The 18,408-nt window shown below is 40.6% G+C and overlaps 1 protein-coding gene across 3 annotated transcripts in view; it reads left to right on the top strand.

Moving 5' to 3' along the window:
- Positions 1 to 2,744: 2,744 nt before the first annotated feature.
- CDC7 (cell division cycle 7) overlaps positions 2,745 to 18,408 on the top strand; it is a 30,399-nt gene continuing 14,735 nt past the window's right edge. The window contains exons 1-6 of one of the 3 annotated variants that reach the window (XM_087719320.1): positions 2,745 to 2,763; positions 5,472 to 5,556; positions 11,509 to 11,592; positions 14,444 to 14,579; positions 16,286 to 16,379; positions 16,466 to 16,608. In XM_087719320.1, the coding sequence (XP_087575446.1) occupies positions 5,478 to 5,556; positions 11,509 to 11,592; positions 14,444 to 14,579; positions 16,286 to 16,379; positions 16,466 to 16,608 (536 nt within the window). In that variant the 5' untranslated portion in view covers positions 2,745 to 2,763; positions 5,472 to 5,477. Of the gene's footprint in view, positions 2,764 to 4,296; positions 4,550 to 5,471; positions 5,557 to 11,508; positions 11,593 to 14,443; positions 14,580 to 16,285; positions 16,380 to 16,465; positions 16,609 to 18,408 lie in introns of those variants that run through there. The other 2 variants (XM_087719318.1, XM_087719319.1) reach the window with 2 other exon arrangements.

The following is an 18,408-nucleotide window of genomic DNA, read 5'->3' as shown; positions in this document are numbered from 1 at the left end:
CAAGAAGCCCAATAGTTTATAGTGTTCTGTGGGATTAATTTTTGTCAGAGATAATGGCCTAGGCTGTTTCTTCAGATTGCCTATTCCTATAGTGTTTCATTGTGGAGAGGAACGTTCCACCTGCCTTGAAGGAGGCATTGGCTTGCCCATTTCTTAAGGGACCTACCCTTGAACCAACAATATTGGGTAACTATTGTCCAATGCATGACCTCCCTTTGAGGAGAAAATGTAGGAAAAGTAGTGGGACAACAACAGAGGAAAAGTGGTACAGGGAAGAAATTACGTTGGTCATTTCATTTATGACTTCTGACAACACGAGTAGTGGTAATATAACCATTCTGTCCCACTGTCACTCTCAACAACCTTTGGTACTGTTTACCACAGGATCCTTCTAAACTGCCTATGACAGCTTAAAGTGGGAGACACTTTTCTGGAATTATTCCACTCCTTTCTGAGCCAATAGTTCCAATCAGGGATTATGGAAGGGGAGATGTTGAATATACAGGGACTCCAATTTGGAGTACCTTAGGGGCCAGATCTCTCCAGTATCCTATTTAACTTCCACTAGAAAAGGTTATCTGCCATCACTGAGTAAGATATAATCAATATGCTGATAGTACTCAAGTATACTTTTCTGTCTCAGACTGAATCCAATGGAAATCTTGATCCAGTATCTGGAGGCTGTCAGGAAGGACTTGCACGGAAACAGGCTCAGAAGCCATGCAAACAGCTTGCAGTAAATGTTGATTGCTAAGCCAACTGATTCTATAACAATACTATCCTTGCCTCTTTATGGGATTGTTCTCCCTCTAAAAGTTTAAAGCTTTAAAAAAAAGTCTAAAAGTTTAGACTTGCAATCAGGGAGTCCACCAAAAATCTTTTAGCTTAGCTTTAGCTAGTGCACCATCTTGAGCTTTAGCAAGAATAGATCCTCTGAAGATTGTTGCTTGTTACCTTGCACTTGGATTCACTCAACGTGGGGCTGCCCTTGAAGGCTACCCAGAACCTTTAACTGATGCAAAATGCAGCTGCTTGTATGCTTATTGAATAGCCATAGTATTGCCACGTAACACTGCTTCCATGTGGACTACAGTAGTTGCTGAGTTGATTCCAAGTATAATTCAAGGTGATACTTATACATTCATATATGGTTTTTGGTCTTGGTGTCTTAGAGATCCTAAATCTACTGTCTACCTGATCTGGATAAACAGGAGTGCCTGCTGAAGGTCCCGTCCCATTAGGAAGTAAAGTGTGAGGAGGTATGACACCAAGGAGGTATGTGAGCAGTAGGAATTCTTGGTGGCTCCTTTGGACCGTGACCCGACAAAAGCGTGAACATCATAAGCGCGCCGACAACACCGCGGCACTAAAACCGCGATGTCAAAAGCGCGCCGACAACAGCGCGCCGACAGAAGCGCGATTTAATTTAAGGTAAGATTTACATTTAGGTTTAGGGTTAGGTTTAGGGTTAGGTTTAGGGTTAGGTTTAGGGTTACGTTACAGCGCGCTTCTGTCGGCGCGCTTTAGGGCTAATTAGTCGCTCATTCGTCGCACGGTTTTGTCACCGCGGTTTAGACACCGCGGTTTAGTCAGGCGCGCTTTTGTTGTGCGCGCATTTGTGGTGGAACCCCTTTGGACAGCTTATAGCAGGGTCCCCCAAAGCAGTATCAACCACCAATTATCAATGGGGCTATCCATTATTGTTATTATTACTTGTAGTATTATTAGCCAAGTACAACTTATTTCTTATAATGTTTAGAAGTCAGTGAACAATCTGAACTTATATGAAGGGGTCAATGAGCTGAAGAGTTTGGCCTACCTTCTGAGGCAAGAATGGTTCTACTCTATGGCCTTTCAAAGATTAGTTTAAAACCTGGCTTTTCTGGAAGATTTTTTGTGATTATGGGTTCAAGATACTTAGTGTAGCACCTATACCTGTGGCCACCTCCCTTCTTTGTCAAATCAAACTTCTGCCATATCTATTTTTTTTAAAGGAGTATGAGAATCCAAGTAGCTTTCTTTGGAACTATGCCAATCTTCTAACAAATATACAGTGCATATCAGGGGTGGGTTTCTTGCCCCATTCCAACCAGTTCGGTTGGAACGGGGCGGGCGGCGTCCTCATGCACGCGCGCGGTGCACGCATGCGTACTAGCGTCTGTGCGATGCTCCAGCTGCTCCTGGAGGATCGCGCAGGCACTGTATGCGTCCTGCGCATGCATGGAAGCGCAGAACTCGTCAAAACCGGGTAAGGAACACGGACGGGCGGGTGGGCCCTTCGCCGTTCCCGGAAGTTACTTACTTTCAGGTTCGCCAACCAACCGGTTCACAGGGACCGCCGCGAACCGGTTGAAACCCATCCCTGGTGCGTATATAGGAAGATTCAGGAACTTGGTAAACTGATACTAAGGCAATCATTTAGTCAATGGGAAAGCTAACACAATATAATGCCCACAAAACATTATCAAAATTACAACTGTCTGTCTAACCCCAAATGTTGGCGATCTCTGACCCAGAGGCTGCTCCTTGCCTTCTAGTTTAATTTGCACTTTAAAAATCCATTATTTTTTTTATTTTTTCTAGTGAGAAATGTTTTGAGAGAGAACAAAGCTTCAAGCCACTGAGGGGTACAGCCCAGGCTATCCTACAGTAATTATTTATATAGATAGCTACAAGATAAAGCTTCTTCCCCACTGTAACTTTTTCTTCTCAGATCAGAGACTAGAGACCACGCTGTACAAGATAAAACAACTGAATGCAAGGGTATGTAACTACAGGCAATTTGTGATTATCTGTGGGAAGGCATTCTTTTATTTCAGCCTGCTGTAGGTGAAGTTATAGCCCTGTTTTTAAACAACTGTGTTTTATCTAGTGTTGTTTTATTCATTAAATATAAATTTAACAAATATTTTACCTCTGGCAGCAAACCAACCAGAAACTTCCAAGAGATTCAAAAAAAGGATGAAAGCCTTTGCAGAAAAGATGCCGACTTTTATGTATACTTTTCAAATCAGTACCCCCATTTCCAAATATTTTTTCCCCTCATCTTCAGCCACAGACAAGGAAACACCTAACCCAAAATTCATGGGGAAAGGGGGTCACACATTGCATTTATGCTTTAACAAGGTAAAGTCTGCCATCTTATATCCCAGTGAGCAGATTTGCGCACTGTACAAAACCAGTGTTTTCCCAAATTTGGCAACTTTTCAAATGCATGGACTTCAAGTCCCAGAATTCGCCCGCCAGAAATTCTGGCCAGGGAATTCTGGGAACTGAAGTCCAGACATCTTAAAAAGCTGCCAGGCTTGGAAAATACAGCCCTGTCGTATATTAAGATGGGAAACAGGCAAGCATCATGTGCAAACAGGGTGAACCCAGCCACTGCAGTGTATATCTCCAATAAGCCTATATGGGAACTCATTCTAAAAATAAACACGCTATTTGTTGGGGGCAATATGCTGACTCTGTAAACCGTTAAAGAGAGGGCTGTAAAGCAATGTGAAGCGGTATATAAAGTCTACGTGCGATTGCTATTGCTGCAAGGTGGCGCAGTGGTTAAATGCAGCACTGCAGGCTACTTCAGCTGACTGCAGTTCGGCGGTTCAAATCTCACCGGCTCAGGGTTGACTCAGCCTTCCATCCTTCCGAGGTGGGTGAAATGAGGACCTGGATTGTCATTGGGGGCAATATGCTGACTCTGTAAACCGCTTAGAGAGGGCTGAAAGCCCTATGAAGTGGTATATAAGTCTAACTGCTATTGCTATTGCTATTGCTGCTTCCAGGCCTGTTCTTTTTTTTTTTTAATGACCGAATGTAGATGATTTAACGTCCAGGAATTCTAATTAAGAATAGAAACATCCAGCCTCCCCACCTCCCTTCGCTCGGTCCACCAACTCAGTCCAAGAACGCTGCTTTAAATGCCTCAACTCTTTACCATTAAAAAAAAACCCTGTTACACACACACAACACACGCACATATTCTCCCTCAGTATATTTCTTCTGCACAGGTCAGATGTTAAAATATTGAGACAAAAAAAAGGAAACCGCCGCCCTCCTCCTCCTCCTCCTCTCTATCCCGCCCTTAACCCAGCGGAAGGAAAGGGACGCGGCTTTCATTTCTCCTCTCCCCTATCGCCATCAACTGCATGTGAAGCAACTTCCCGCCTCTCCCAAGACGTCGTCTGAGTGACAGCACCAGTTCAGCCAGCCCAGCACTTGCCCCTTGTCACGTGTATCCTCTCCTCCCGGTCTCGTCCACACGGGCCGGCCTCCTTCCCCCCCCCTCTTTTTTTCTCCGGCCAACCGCGCCGCTTGGCGCTAGGTACAAATGGGGGAACCGGGAGTCCTCCGAAAGGGCGGCTCGCATTTCGACACGGGGGGTTGTTGGCGGTAAAGAGAAAAACGAAGCAAAAACACGCCGCGAGAGATGCGGGATCCTGCAGGGGAAATCGGCTGGGTCGTGACTGTTGGACAGCCCACTTTGGAGCCCCTAAGCCCAGGAGTCACGCGTGTTTTAGAGGACGAGGAGAACAAGGAGGAAAACAGCCCAGTAAGGAGTTGAAAACGATGACAGCCTTTCCCTTGGCGGCTGGGGAATTATTGTGCGGGGCCTGTAAATTGGGGGTCTGGGGCTTTCTGGCTCCCCTTAAACAACGCTTCTTTCTCCCATCGTAGAATATTCCGCTCTTTTTTTACACCAAAACCCGAGAATGTCTTTGTTCTGGGTGTCATGTGTCTGGCTGAGTATTATGGGAAATATCGCCTTTGTAGTACACTTCGATGGAAAAGGATAATCTGGTTTCTCAAAAATCAGATCAGGAATTTTGCATTACCAGAAAAATTGTTTTTTTTTTAATGCAGCATTCTGATCTTATTATGTACTACTAAAAGATGATCCAATGTATTGATGTTCTTTTTTGAGTGCAGTTCAGTTTTAAATAAAGCCACCTACTGCTTTATTAGTACAGCCTCACTAAGCCCCTAAGGAACTTCCCAAGTATCCAGGATTAAATTATATTACACAAAATAAGCATGTTTGGTTCTAGTGGTGAAGGCATCAGACTAGAAACCAGTAGACCTGAGTTTGAGTCTTGCCTTTGGAGTAAAAGGCTGGGTGGTTTTGGGACAGTCCCTCTCTCAGTCCAATTTACCTCATGAGGTTGTTTTGTGAGGAAAATAGGAGGAAGGAGCATTACATATGTTCGCCTCATTGAGTTTTATAAAGTAATAAAGGTGGGATAAAAAGAACATCAACGTCAAAGTCCCGCGGCCTACATATGCCACGCCCATTTTCCAGACTTATTTTGGGGGGAAGCAGGAAAAAAGTAGATTTATGTGATTCTGTTAACTCCTAGGAAGCCTCAGTCATTTCTTTGAGAATACTTCATGTTGAGGATTCATAAAATCCTCCACTTACGACTGGGAGGCCTTTAAACTTCATTCTCTATTATTATTTGTTTCCTTTCAAATAGTTGGTCATGGAGGCAATTCATCTAGATGAAAAACCTCCCTCAAATGCTGAAAACTCATTTAAAAAACACGAGAGCAACAAAAAAGGTATGTATATTTAGCACTAGTCTAAAATCTTCTCATTAGCATTTTCCTGATAATTTATGCTTCCTTCTCATTTTTTGGAATCTTGATTAGTCTTTTCACACTCCACAAATGATTCTTAAATTTTTATAGCGCCAAGAAATAACCCAAAGGTGCTTTTCAAAACACAATTGGGCTTTCTTGATTTTTTTTTCCTTGAAAATGTTTCACTTCTCATCCAAAAAGCTTCTTCAGTTCTGACTTCATTCTCACATTATGCTGGGTTGGTTGAAAATCCCCTCGACCCGTGAAGTATGGAATGACAATGTTGCTTTGTTTGGTGTTCTTTTCTTTGTTATGGAGGAACTCCTGCTGGATCTTTTTCTAGATTTGATGAAAGCTTAAGTTCTGAGAGGTTCCTTGATCTGTTTCAGTTCTTTTTCTGTTCCCCCTTTACTCATAGGCAAACCTTCAGCCTGGTGATGTAGGGTTCTGATCACTCCCATTTTGTACTCCAATGGGTGGTGAGAATCAAAATGTAATACTGATCTCTGGGTGGGGGCCTTCTGTATAGTTCGGTGTTGAAACGTCTGTCTTCCTTAATATTACTGCTAAGTCCAGGAAAGCTGACTATTTTTCTTAACATCTTCCCATGTGAACTTAATAGGTTCACCGACAAAAGGGCGAACAACAAAAGTGCACCCGACTAAACCGCGGTGACAAAACTGCGAGTTCTAAAGCGCGCCGATGAATGAGCGCTGAAGCGCGCCGATAGAAGCACGCTATAAACCTAACCCTAAACCTAACCCTTACCTTAACTTAAATCGCGCTTCTGTTGGCGCGCTGTTGTCGCCGCATTGATGACATCATGTTGATGATGTCGCGGTTTTAGCGCCACGGTTTTGTCATGCGCGCATTTGTTGGGTCACGAACTTAATATACCTCTCCACAGAATTGATGTGTTTGGTAAAAGCTTCCACTTCCTATGTTTTACTCTTGACCCAAGTATCATTCACATACCTATACCAGTGAGTGGAATTCCTATGAAGGAATCCAGTGAAGGAGTAGTAACACAATATACGTGCACACTTTAAACACAAGAATACATTAAGGCAAAAGTTTGTCCACCCTGAAGATAAAACATTTCTAGATACAAGCTGAACAATGTGGTATACGCAGTATAATGCAGTGAGATGTGCAGATCTGAACATTGGGGAAGCAAAACACCCACTTCACAAATGCATGGCACAGCATAGGGAAAAAAATCCATCAGGACAAGATTCAGCAGTCCATCTGCATTTGAAAGACAATGGTTACTCTTTTGAAGGACAGCAAGGCCCACATTCTGGACAGAGAGGACCACTGACTTGAAAGAATGGTCAGGCCATCTGCATTAAAATTGAACAGGCCTCTCTCCATAGAGGGAGAGGAGTACAATACCTCCTATCTGTAGCACAGTCCTATCAGCAGCCCCAAGAAGGTTCCATGCTCATTTACAGTCTGATTCTTTTTTTTTTTTAATAAATGTTTTTTAATTTTAGTTTAAAACAGGTACAGCATCTTTCTTTACATCTGTAGAAAATGTATCAATCAATTACAGATAAGTTTTGGTACATCTCCTCCACAGTCAACCAACATAACTCATATTAACTCAAGCATTATTATATATCCATTTTCATTTAACTGTAATTATTATTTAGAAATATTAATAAAAGTAATAATCTTGAACAATACCTGCCCACACCGGTGGGGGAAAAAAATCAAAAGAAAAATGGGACAAATAAAAAATAAAAATTAAGATAAAAAATAAAAAATAAAAATAATACAAAAAAAGACAAAAACGACAAGTGACAAGGCAGGAAAACAAAACAAAACACAGGTGTCTATTATGAAAAAAAAAGGAAGTATATCAACTGGTTACAACATGCTTTGGTGCTTCTCTTCCATTAACTTATATTAATTCAAATATCTTAACTCGAATATTTACCATATCAACATCATTATACCTCCAGTTTAAATTACCTATGGTTATTTAAATATCCTTCATCCTTAACTATGCTAAAGAATTAATCCATAACACATGCTGACAATTCATTTACTTATTTGTAAAATCCTCTATTATCATCAAATCCTCATATCCTATTTTAGCTGGACCTCCATAATATTTAATTATATCATATATCATAACATTTTCCCAGTATTGATTAACATTTGATTGTATGTATTTTATTTAGTTTTTTTAATAGTGATAATTATTGTAGTTAATACTCTTTATGTATAATCTAAAGATGTTTTCTCATATCCAGTTGTTAGTTATCATATCAACTCCACATTATATACATTACTATCAATATCAATTATTATTCAACTATATCTGTTACAAGAAAAAGCAATTAGGTTTAACTAGTTTTCAATTGTATTCTTCAATCTATCAGCCAGTTCCAAATTATATATATTACTATCCATATCAGTCATTATTCAGCTATATCTATTACACATTAAGGTAATCAGATTTAGCTAATTTTAAATTACGTTCTTCCATCTGTCAGCCAGTGTCTCTCCAATAGCAAAAACTTCTCAAGCCAATTGCCACGCGTTGGATAAATTTACCAAATGTTTTCATAAGCAAATCCAGACAAAGATATTTTTGCACCTTTGGACTCTGAATGTCAGTGATGAAATAATAATGTTGTCCTGGGCTTGTAAAATTTTCCAAATTAACTTTAATTCTCAAGGGTGGATTTTCCATTCCTCCTGCACTCTGTCTCTTTAAGTGAGTCTTCTTTATAGCTCCCCCCCTCCTTTCTTCCTCTGAGATAGACCAGACACCATTTCTCACATTTTCCATTTGTATTTCAGGAACATTTAAACATTCAACGATCTCAGTTTTTACTTCATATTTTAAAATCAGATGATCCAATTTTCTTTCCAGCCTTTGATAAGAATCAAAAAGCCCTCTACATGCGGAAAAAAGAATCTGAAATGAAATCTTAGAGGTATTTTGAGACGCCATGATGTGTCGTAGTTAAAAATTGCAAGCTCTTTTTTTTTTTCCCCACAGACTTCGAAGCACTTTTCTTAGTCTCTTACAGGCTGTGCAATCTTATCTGATCGTAAACAGAGCCAAGTAATAAAGTAATAAAAATGTTGAATCGTGACGGGCTAATTAGTAGAAAATAAATTTTACGATCCACTTAGGGAGATTCAGAGGGGGGAGGATGTCGAGGAGTTTCTTAAAGCATTTAAGAAGTAAAGTAACCACCAGCCATAAATCCATTAAAAAAAGCCAATTCGCCGCTAAATTTCCCTGTTCTTTGGTTTCAGTTAGCTTAAGTTTTTAACGCGAACAGTCTCTCTTGGATGGTAAAATCAGTTTACCAGATGACATCACTTCTACCATTCTTAGGGGCAACCTGCAGTTTCAGTTAGCACGCAGCTAATCCAGAAAGGAATTGGCACGAGGAGTTAATACCCCCGCCCCCCAGAGACTTGCGGGTGTCTCTGAGGTCCTGGGTCTCTCCTCACCTTCACTGTCGTCTACGGGACAGCTAGAGTTCAAAGAACCCGTCCAAAAATCCTTCGGTATAGAGGAATTTCAGGAGTAGCCTGAAACTCCATCTTCTCACTGCTAAGCCCCGCCTTCTTCCATTTACAGTCTGATTCTGTTGATCCTGAGAGAACTGATAAACTTCCAGGTGGCCTCAACGGCTCTCAGATAATTAACCAGATAACTGCAAAGAACACAAATCTTTCAATTCCCCACCGTTCAGTTCAGAACTGAAGAAGCTCCTTGGATGAGAAGGGAAACATTTTCAAGGGAGGGAAAAAACCAAGTCCAGTTGCCTTTTGAAAAGCACCTTTGCGACAACCGTGATCTAGGTCAGTGGTAGTCAACCTGGTCCCTACCGCCCACTAGTGGGCGTTCCAGCTTTCATGGTGGGCGGTAGGGGTTTTGTCCGATACTGAAGTACTTTCCTTTTTTTAAATTTAATTGACTTAAAAAAAAAATTCATAGCATTATTTAAAAGTTTTCATTAGGTTTTCATAAAATCACCATTACTGTAGAACCAGTGGGCGGTTAGAAAATTTTACTACTAACAGATACAAAAGTGGCGGTATGTATAAAAAGGTTGACTACCCCTGATCTAGATGATTGAGAATCTTCACAGACATAACAGGAATTGATATAAATTTTACAGAGTTTAAAAATTGATCTAGGGTTTGCTGTACAACCCGAACAAAACAAAACCTGTAGAAGAATAAAGTTGAAGATTTCAATCAAATACTGTACATAAATTCAAATTTAATAGTTTATTTAATATTTTTTAATGTTAAATAAACCAGTAATTTAATATAATTAATTAAATAGCAGTTAGCAATAGCAGTTAGACTTATATACCGCTTCATAGGGCTTTCAGCCCTCTCTAAGTGGTTTACAGAGTCAGCATATTGCCCCCAACAACAATCCGGGTCCTCATTTTACCCACCTCGGAAGGATGGAAGGCTGAGTCAACCCTGAGCCGGTGAGATTTGAACAGCCGAACTGCAGAACTGCAGTCAGCTGAAGTAGCCTGCAGTGCTGCATTTAACCACTGCGCCACCTCGGCTCTATAACATTAATAACTTGCTTTCCATAAATAATTGATCTGATTCAAGCCACAAGGGTTAAAAAAAACAAGCTGGTTCACACACCAGTCTAAGCCTTGAGATGTGTATTTGTCTTTGCCTTAATGCATACATGGAATCTGTTTATAAATATAACCACAATACATGAAACTACTTGGAATTGTAGAAGAGCTTGTAAGTAACTTATTGTATGTTTATGTTGAAGTTGTTACTACTTTGAAACTCCAGGCAGGACAAAATTTCCTGGACAGTAACGGCAGAAATGGCAAGTTGAAACTTCTGATGAAACAGTCCAGAACAGACATAAACTACGACTCCAAACAGCATCTTAGCTATTCAGTCTCCCTTCCTCTTCTTCCCGCTTCATAGTTGTTTAGCTACCAACTTGTGTTCTCTTACAGATACCCAGAAACTAAATACAATATCATTGCTGTGCCATCTAGTGATAAAAACATGAAAAGCTACAGCTTCAATTTTTCGGAATTGGATTTAAATTCCTCAAGCTTCCTGTAAAGTTTTGGTTTATAGTCCATTGCTGTGTCTTCATTTCAAAATAATAATTACTGATTATTTGGGACTTTTCGGTCAGATTTCAGGCATGCCAAAGCATCAAAATAGCATTAGTTACACTTGTCTTTGTAGGGCTCAAAATGAGTGGTGCATTCTGCCTGGCCCTCCTTGATCTCTGAATGGCTTTCAAGACCATCAGTCGTGGTATCTTTCTGGGCCAGTCTTTTTTTTGTGGGGGGGAGGGGAGGGATTTTGTAGTGATTCTCCTTCATCCATTGGTTCTAGTGTGATGGGGGGAAAGTTGAACTGCCAGATCCTCTTATGCTTCAGGGCTCAACTCTCTCTGTCAGGACATTTGTGGAGTTCAATATGTGTCTATTTTGTGAAATTGTTACACTGTTGGCTTCTTTGAATTGCATTATTTTTAACTTTGGTCATGTTTTTAAAATTCTCTTTGTAAATTGAATGTTCACAGTACAGAGTTATCTTTTTTAAATGGCCATATAAAGTTTCTCAATGAAGTTTTTGGGGCGTTAAGTCATACTTCAGTATCCGTTTTTAGCATGTTGCCACTATAAACTGGAGATGATGTTTAATCAGGCCTATTACACTTCATTATGTAAAAGTTTGTTATTTTTTCAATTTTGATTAATGTTTATTATGGTTTTTTGAAATGCTAAGCAACTGCATTTTGGGCCACAGGTTTCCCAGCTCTTACTTAAAGGACAGCTTTAATGCTTTAAATTTCACTATTAAATCATTATGTTGCAAACCTTATATAAAAGTAAGGGAGAATGATCTCAGTTTCTAAAATGACTTATTTTAAAAATTTCTCCATAGGAGCACTTACAGATATTGAAAAGCTTTATCAAGCAGTACCTCAGCTTGCAAATGTGTTCAGAATCAAAGGGAAAATTGGTGAAGGTGAATATGATTTTGCTTCAAAGTTTTTTGAACATCAAAAGTTAAGAGGATCATCTATCCAAATTTTCCATAGCCCCTTTTATATAAATTATTTCTGACTTCACTGTTATTACTTGCCTGCTATGCCAAATTACAGACGGGATTATCTGAAACTTTGTAATTAATGTGTCCATTAAAAAGAATTAAAAAGTGCGGAAGAAGACTAATCAGTGCTTTGGAATACAGGGAGAATTACTGGCCATGTTACGCCACCCGTGACCTTCTTAACCACCTCTACCATATTGCTAGCGTGCCAGGTAGATAGGTTCTCTTAGCATCCTACAATGAACAGTAGGTAGGAAAGAGAGTTAATTCATTGGTTCTCTTATGTCATAGTTCAGATTCTCTTTGTCTTTTTTCCCCTTCTGGGAACTGGTTGAAACTTTTGTTTGCAATTGCAATGGGTCTCTTGTCTTTGAGATGTAGCATTCGTAAACAGCAAGCAATGTTTCTTCAGGCTATATAGATGGAAACCTGCATGACTGAGTACTCCCCATAATTCCCACTGCTACCAATAGAAAAGGCTAAGAAATAAACTGGTTGTTCCAAGATACTAGTTTTCCATACAAGTAGTCCTTGACTTATGACCTGTCGCTTACGATGCATGACAGTCTACATATACAGAAGTGGTGGGTTCTTACCAGTTAGGACCAGTTCGGCCAAAGCAGTAGTAGTTTGGCAGTCTGGATCGCTGGAACCGGCAGTGACCCAGGCCTGCCACACCCCCGAACCGGTTCCCCAGTCTCCACCGCCATCTTGTTTTTAAGTTCTGCGTATGCGCAGAACAATTTCTATTGCACGAGCGAACCGGCAGTAGTACCAGCTGGAACCCACTCCTGATTTACAGCTATTTGCAGATCCTGTGATCATATGACCACGTTTTATGACACTTGGTGAAAATCAGCATTTACTTCCAGTTTTAATCAAAATTGACCCATAGTGAACCATTGGTTTACTTAATGACCATGGCATTAACATAATGACTGGCACAAAAAGGAGATCATAAAAATCAGCTCAGCCTCCTGGGTAACATGCTTTACAACTGTAATAACTTATGACTATGATAAGCAGGCTTCATTATGCTTTTAAGTGGGGGACTTTATGCAAGAATTTCTCTTTATTGAGAAGAAAAGTATGTACCCATGTGAGTTCCTCCTGCAATTGAAGTGGAACTACCCAGTAAGCAGATTTACCACTTCCAGCTATCATCGGGTTTGTAGCTGACTTTTGTGAGGCTGATCCATGTTCTGGAACAATACAGGTAGTCCTTGACTTACAACGATTTGTTTACTGACTGTTCAAAGTAATAACAGCCCTGGGGAAAAAAATGACTTAAAACTGGTCCTCCGTTGCAACATCCCCCTCATCACACGATCAAAATTCAGGCACTTGGCAGCTGGCATGTATTTACAAAGCTGCAGCATCTCACGGTCACCATTTGCAAACTTCCCAGCTGGTTTTTGATAAGCAGAGTCAATGGGAAACCTGGATTTCCTTGATGATCATGTGATTCACTTAACTGCAGTTATTTGTTTAACCCTGGGAAGAAAGGTTGGCAAAAAAATTGGGTGCAACTCACTTAGCAACCGCCTTGCTTCCAATGGATATTCTGATCCCTATTGTGGTCATAGGTTGACTATCTGTACACATAGGAGATATCCAATTTCATGCTTCCTGTTATTTTGACATTATTCAGGAATATGGCTTGAGTACAGTTGCTTGCTTAGGAGTTGTCCAAGAATTTTCTTTAGTAGTACCCCTTTTTTCTTTTATCTCTGATGGATTAGAAACCTCTTTGAAGAACAAGGAAGTAGTTCTGCAATAGTATCACATGCTCAGATAGCTGTGTTGCTGAAAGAGCTTCAAATTAGGTGAAGAGGTTTCAAAGAAGGAAGAAAATGTCATTAAAGGAAAAAATAAAAGAAGAGAAAAGTTATTATTTCAAGTAACTTATTTTTTCAATACACTTTTTACTTTAACTCAGAGCAGATTTTTTTAAAAATGGAAATTGTTTAAATAAATAACCAGCCATGTCTGAATTAGAGCAGAAAGTGTATCCAGAACTTTAAACTTTACAAAACTGTAAGATCACTACAGAAGTACAGTTGTTTTACAGCAATTTTTCTGAATCTGTGGTTCATGGAATGAAGTTCTATAAAAGTATCTGCAATAGTCATCTACCTTTGTTTTGGGAAGACAAATCAACTAAGGTGAATGATTCTTGCCCCCCCAACCTCCCTCCCCCCCCCCAAAATAATCTCTGAGTGGACAGTAGAGCCTGCAGTATGGATGAATTTGATAAATGTGGCGTTTGGCTTGTATTCTCTTTCTTTATTTTTGATACAGAAAGCCAATGTGATTAAATCTCTTGTCTTCAAAATAAAAATCTAACAGGCTCTTCTCTGGGTTGTATATAATCTATTCCCTGTACCTATACTTCAAAAACATATAAATCCATGTTTGGAGAATCTCAAAAAACAAAGATGTTTGGACATTTGGCCTGTTCTTTGTTTTTTATTTTTAAAAATCCAAGTGTATATCCCCAGTACAACACATATAGCCTTCTTTCTTACAAGTTCATCCGAACTATGTATCACAATAACAGGGCTCATATTTTTCCAATTGTACAGTGCTTTTTTAAAAAAGAAAAGGAAAAAAAAACAAAGTTTAAAATCGCTTATGCAAGGATCCAAAAGGTTTTTGATGGGGGTCTGGTGGTTTACAGGAAGAATTTATAGAAAAACAAAATTAACTACTAATTCCTACTGGAAACTACTAAACTTTTGCTAAATATATCTATATTATTTTGTAGGAACTTTTAGTTCTGTTTACTTGGCAATAGGCCATCTACGAGGAGGCCGTGAAGAAAAAGTGGCTCTGAAACACTTGATTCCTACCAGTCATCCTGTACGAATTGCCGCTGAACTTCAGTGTCTCATAATAGCAGGGTATGTATGGACACAGAAGTACACAGAGATCTTACATTTCCACAAGACTCACAATGGACTTCTTAGCATTTAAATTATTTTGATATGTGCTTTTTATATAGAAATAGTTTTCACTTCTACACACACACACAGAGAGACAGTTAGTCAGTCAGTCCTCAACTTACAACCACAATTGAGTGCAAAATTTTGTATTGTTAAGTGAGAAATTTGTTAAGTGAGTTTTGCCCCACTTTATGACTTTTCTCACCACATTTGTTAAGTGAATCGCTGCAGTTCTTAAATTATTAACATGGTTGTAAAAGTGCATCTGGCTTCCCCATTGACTTTGCTTTGCTCAGAAAGGGGATCACATGATTCCAGGACACTGCAACCGTCATCAAGATAAGTCAGTTGCCAAGCATCCAAATGTAAATCACATGACTGTGGGGATGCTGCATGGTCATAGGTGTGAAAAATGGTCATAAGTCACTTTTTTCAGTGCTGTTGTAACTTCGAATGGTCACTAAATGAACTGTTGTAAGTCGAAGACTACCTGTATATATAAATAGACCATGAACTAATATATAGGTACTATATATATTATTTCATTTATTTCATTTCGTTTACTGACCATTCAGAGTTACAATGGCATTGAAAAAGTGACTTGATCAGTTTTCACATTTATGACCATTTCAGTATCCCCATGGTCACATAATGAGAATTCAGATCCTTGGGAACTTACATGTATTTATGAAAGTTGCACTGTCCCAGGGTCATGTGGTCACCATTTGCAGCCAACAAGCAAAGTTAACCAGATTCGCTTAACAACCACAGCAGTTTGCTTAACAACCATGGCAAAAAGGTCATAAAATGGGGCAAAACTCAATAACTGCCTTGCTTAGCCACAGAACCTTTAGGCTCAATTGTGGTCATTAGTCAAAGGCTATCTATATTCTAATACTGAATAGTGGTGAGGTTGTAATATGCCCTAAAATTATTTAAAGAAATAAAAATGTCAAATAATATAACCTAAACTCTACTATTCCATGTACCAAGTATTTCTTTAGGTCAGTGAGGTGAATCTTTTTTGGTCTTGCGTACCCTAACAAATGGCTCCGTTCGCCATCGCGGCTATATGTATATAAAAAGTTACAAAAAGAGTTGAAATGATGGCACCACTGTTTTTTTTAAATGTGCATACATTTTTTGCTGGATATATTTTAGGGCATTATATCTAGCCCTTTGAAAATATTTTCAACATATACAAGCATAGATGTGAATATATGAAATCATCTTTATTGTGTATCTTAATAGCAATAGCAATAGCAGTAGACTTATATACCGCTTCATAGGGCTTTCAGCCCTCTCTAAGCGGTTTACAGAGAGTCAGCATATTGCCCCCAACAATCTGGGTCCTCATTTTACCCACCTCGGAAGGATGGAAGGCTGAGTCAACCCTGAGCCGGTGAGATTTGAACCGCTGAACTGCTGATCTAGCAGTAGCCTGCAGTGCTTGTGAATGTCCTTAAAATTACAAAAGTAGTTTTGAAAAATGACATGAGCCATTTTTATAGACTTGTTTTCTGCATGTCATCAATGGAAAGTTGTAGTCTGAAATGATTTTCCTTAAAGAATAATGATGTATTTGTTCAGAAAAGATCTGTGGAAAAATGCTAACAATACTATGTTCCCTCTTTGTGAGGGAACTTTTTTCCCCCTTTTGGTAGAGGACAAGATAATGTCATGGGAGTTAAATATTGTTTTAGAAAAAATGATCACGTGGTAATCGTTATGCCTTATCTGGAACATGAATCATTTTCGGTGAGTTCTGAATTCTTTTTATTAAAAGAATTAAGAGAGTTTGATTGCAAGTGAATGCATGTTTACTTATTGCAACCTTTGTATAGGACATCTTGGATTCTCTCTCATTTGAAGAAGTAAGAAACTACATGTTTAACCTCTTGAGAGCTTTGAAGCGCATTCATCATTTTGGTATCGTTCATCGTGATGTCAAACCCAGTAATTTCCTGTACAACAGGCAACTGCAACAGTAAGTCTGACCTACCTTGTATGTGTTATGATCTTATACGGCTTGTTGTTGTTAGTTGTGAAGTCGTGTCCGACCCATCGCAAACCCATGGACAACATTCCTCCAGGCCTTCCTGTCTGCTACCATTCCCTGGAGTCCATTTAAGCTCACACTGACTGCTTCAGTGACTCCATTCAGCCACCTCATTCTCTGTCGCTCCCTTCTTTTGCTCTCAATCGTTCCCAGCATTAGATTCTTCTCCAGGGAGTACTTCCTTCTCATTAGGTGGCCAAAGTATTTGAGTTTCATCTTCAGGTTCTGGCTTTCTAACAAGCAGTCAGGGTTGATCTCCTCTAGGACTGACCAGTTTGATCGCCTTGCAGTCCAAAGGACTCGCTGGCGTCTTCTCCAGCACCATAGTTCGAAGGCCCCATTTCTTTGGCAAATGGGAAAATCAGAGCCTTGATTATACGCATTTTGTTGGCAGGGTGATGTCTCTGCTTTTTAGCATGCTGTCTAGATTTGCCATAGCTTTCCTCCCCAGAAGCAAGCGTCTTTTAATTTCTTTGCTGTAGTCCCCATCTGTGGTGATCTTGAAGCTCAGGAAAATCTTATATGGTAGAATGTATTAAATCTAGTAATCATGTATTTAGTAAAACAATAATTGTACGCCTTGACAAGTACTTATGATAGATGGGAGGAGATGCATTGAGGTCGTGGCCTGCCAGTTTGGTAAAATGGTAAATTTCCAAATCAATTTTGCCACATTTGGTAGACTTGTTCATGCATACACAGTTTTTCAGTATGTGATTCTCATTTTGTTATTAAACGTTATAAAAAGTGTATTTCAATATCTGGATACCGTGTTTCCCTGAAAATAAGACAGGGTCTTATTTTCTTTTGACCCCTAAATTTTGCTTAGGCCTTATTATCGGGAGGGGGGTAATTGATTTGGGATTGCCAGGTGGCTGCTCTCTTGCGAGCAGGTGCCCGAAGAGCTGGGCACATCCTCAGGGGCAAACAGCTGTGTTGCGCTGTCGCAGTAGCGCAATAAAGTCGCCATGAAGTGACCACGCTCATGAGCAGCCACCCGGCAACCTCCCTTTCTAGCCGGGCAGAGCACCACTCACCGACCCAGTAATATTCCAAAGGAGCTAAGCTGCCTGGCACTCTGCCCGGTTGGAAAGAGAGTTTGCCCGAGCACTTGTTCTGCCTCCAGCTCGTGTGCTTCCCAGCTTCACCATGCCCAGCTCTCCCTGCAGGGCTGGGCCAGGACGCCTGTGCCGCCGTGGCCCTGCTGCCGCCACCGCCGCCCTGCTCCGAGCATAACTGGCTTCCAAACTCCGGAGATCCGCTGCTGAGTCTTCCGCAGCCGCTCTGGGACTACGCTCTATGGTTGTGGGCTTGCTTCGGGAAGACTCTCTGTCCCACCAGTCTCCCAACAGCCAGCCCACAACCATAGAGCATAGTCCCAGAGGATCTCTGGAGTTTGGAAGCCGGTTGTGCTCGGAGCATGGCGGTGGCAGCGGGGCAGCAGTGGCGGCACCCTGGCCCAGCCCTGCAGGGAGAGCTGGGCATGGTGAGGCTGGGAGGCACGTGAGCTGAAGGCAGAACAAGTGCTCGTGTAACCTCTCTTTCCAGCTGGGCAGAGTGCCATGCGGCTTAGCGCCTTTGGGATATTATTGGGTCGGTGCGTGGCGCTCTGCCTGGCTGGAAAGGGGCGTTGCCAGGTGCCCAGCAACCCCCCGCTCCAGCTGGGCACAGTGCCACCCACCAACCTAGCGGTATCCCAAAGGTGTCAAACAATGTGAGCGCCTTTGC

This window comes from Thamnophis sirtalis, unplaced genomic scaffold, assembly GCF_051295495.1.
Source record: "Thamnophis sirtalis isolate CommonGarterSnake01/CBP01778 unplaced genomic scaffold, rThaSir2_p1.2 scaffold_7, whole genome shotgun sequence".
NCBI classification, from domain to species: domain Eukaryota; kingdom Metazoa; phylum Chordata; class Lepidosauria; order Squamata; family Natricidae; genus Thamnophis; species Thamnophis sirtalis.
Note: the sequence above shows the minus strand (reverse complement) of the source record. Positions and strands in the feature narration are given on the sequence as shown.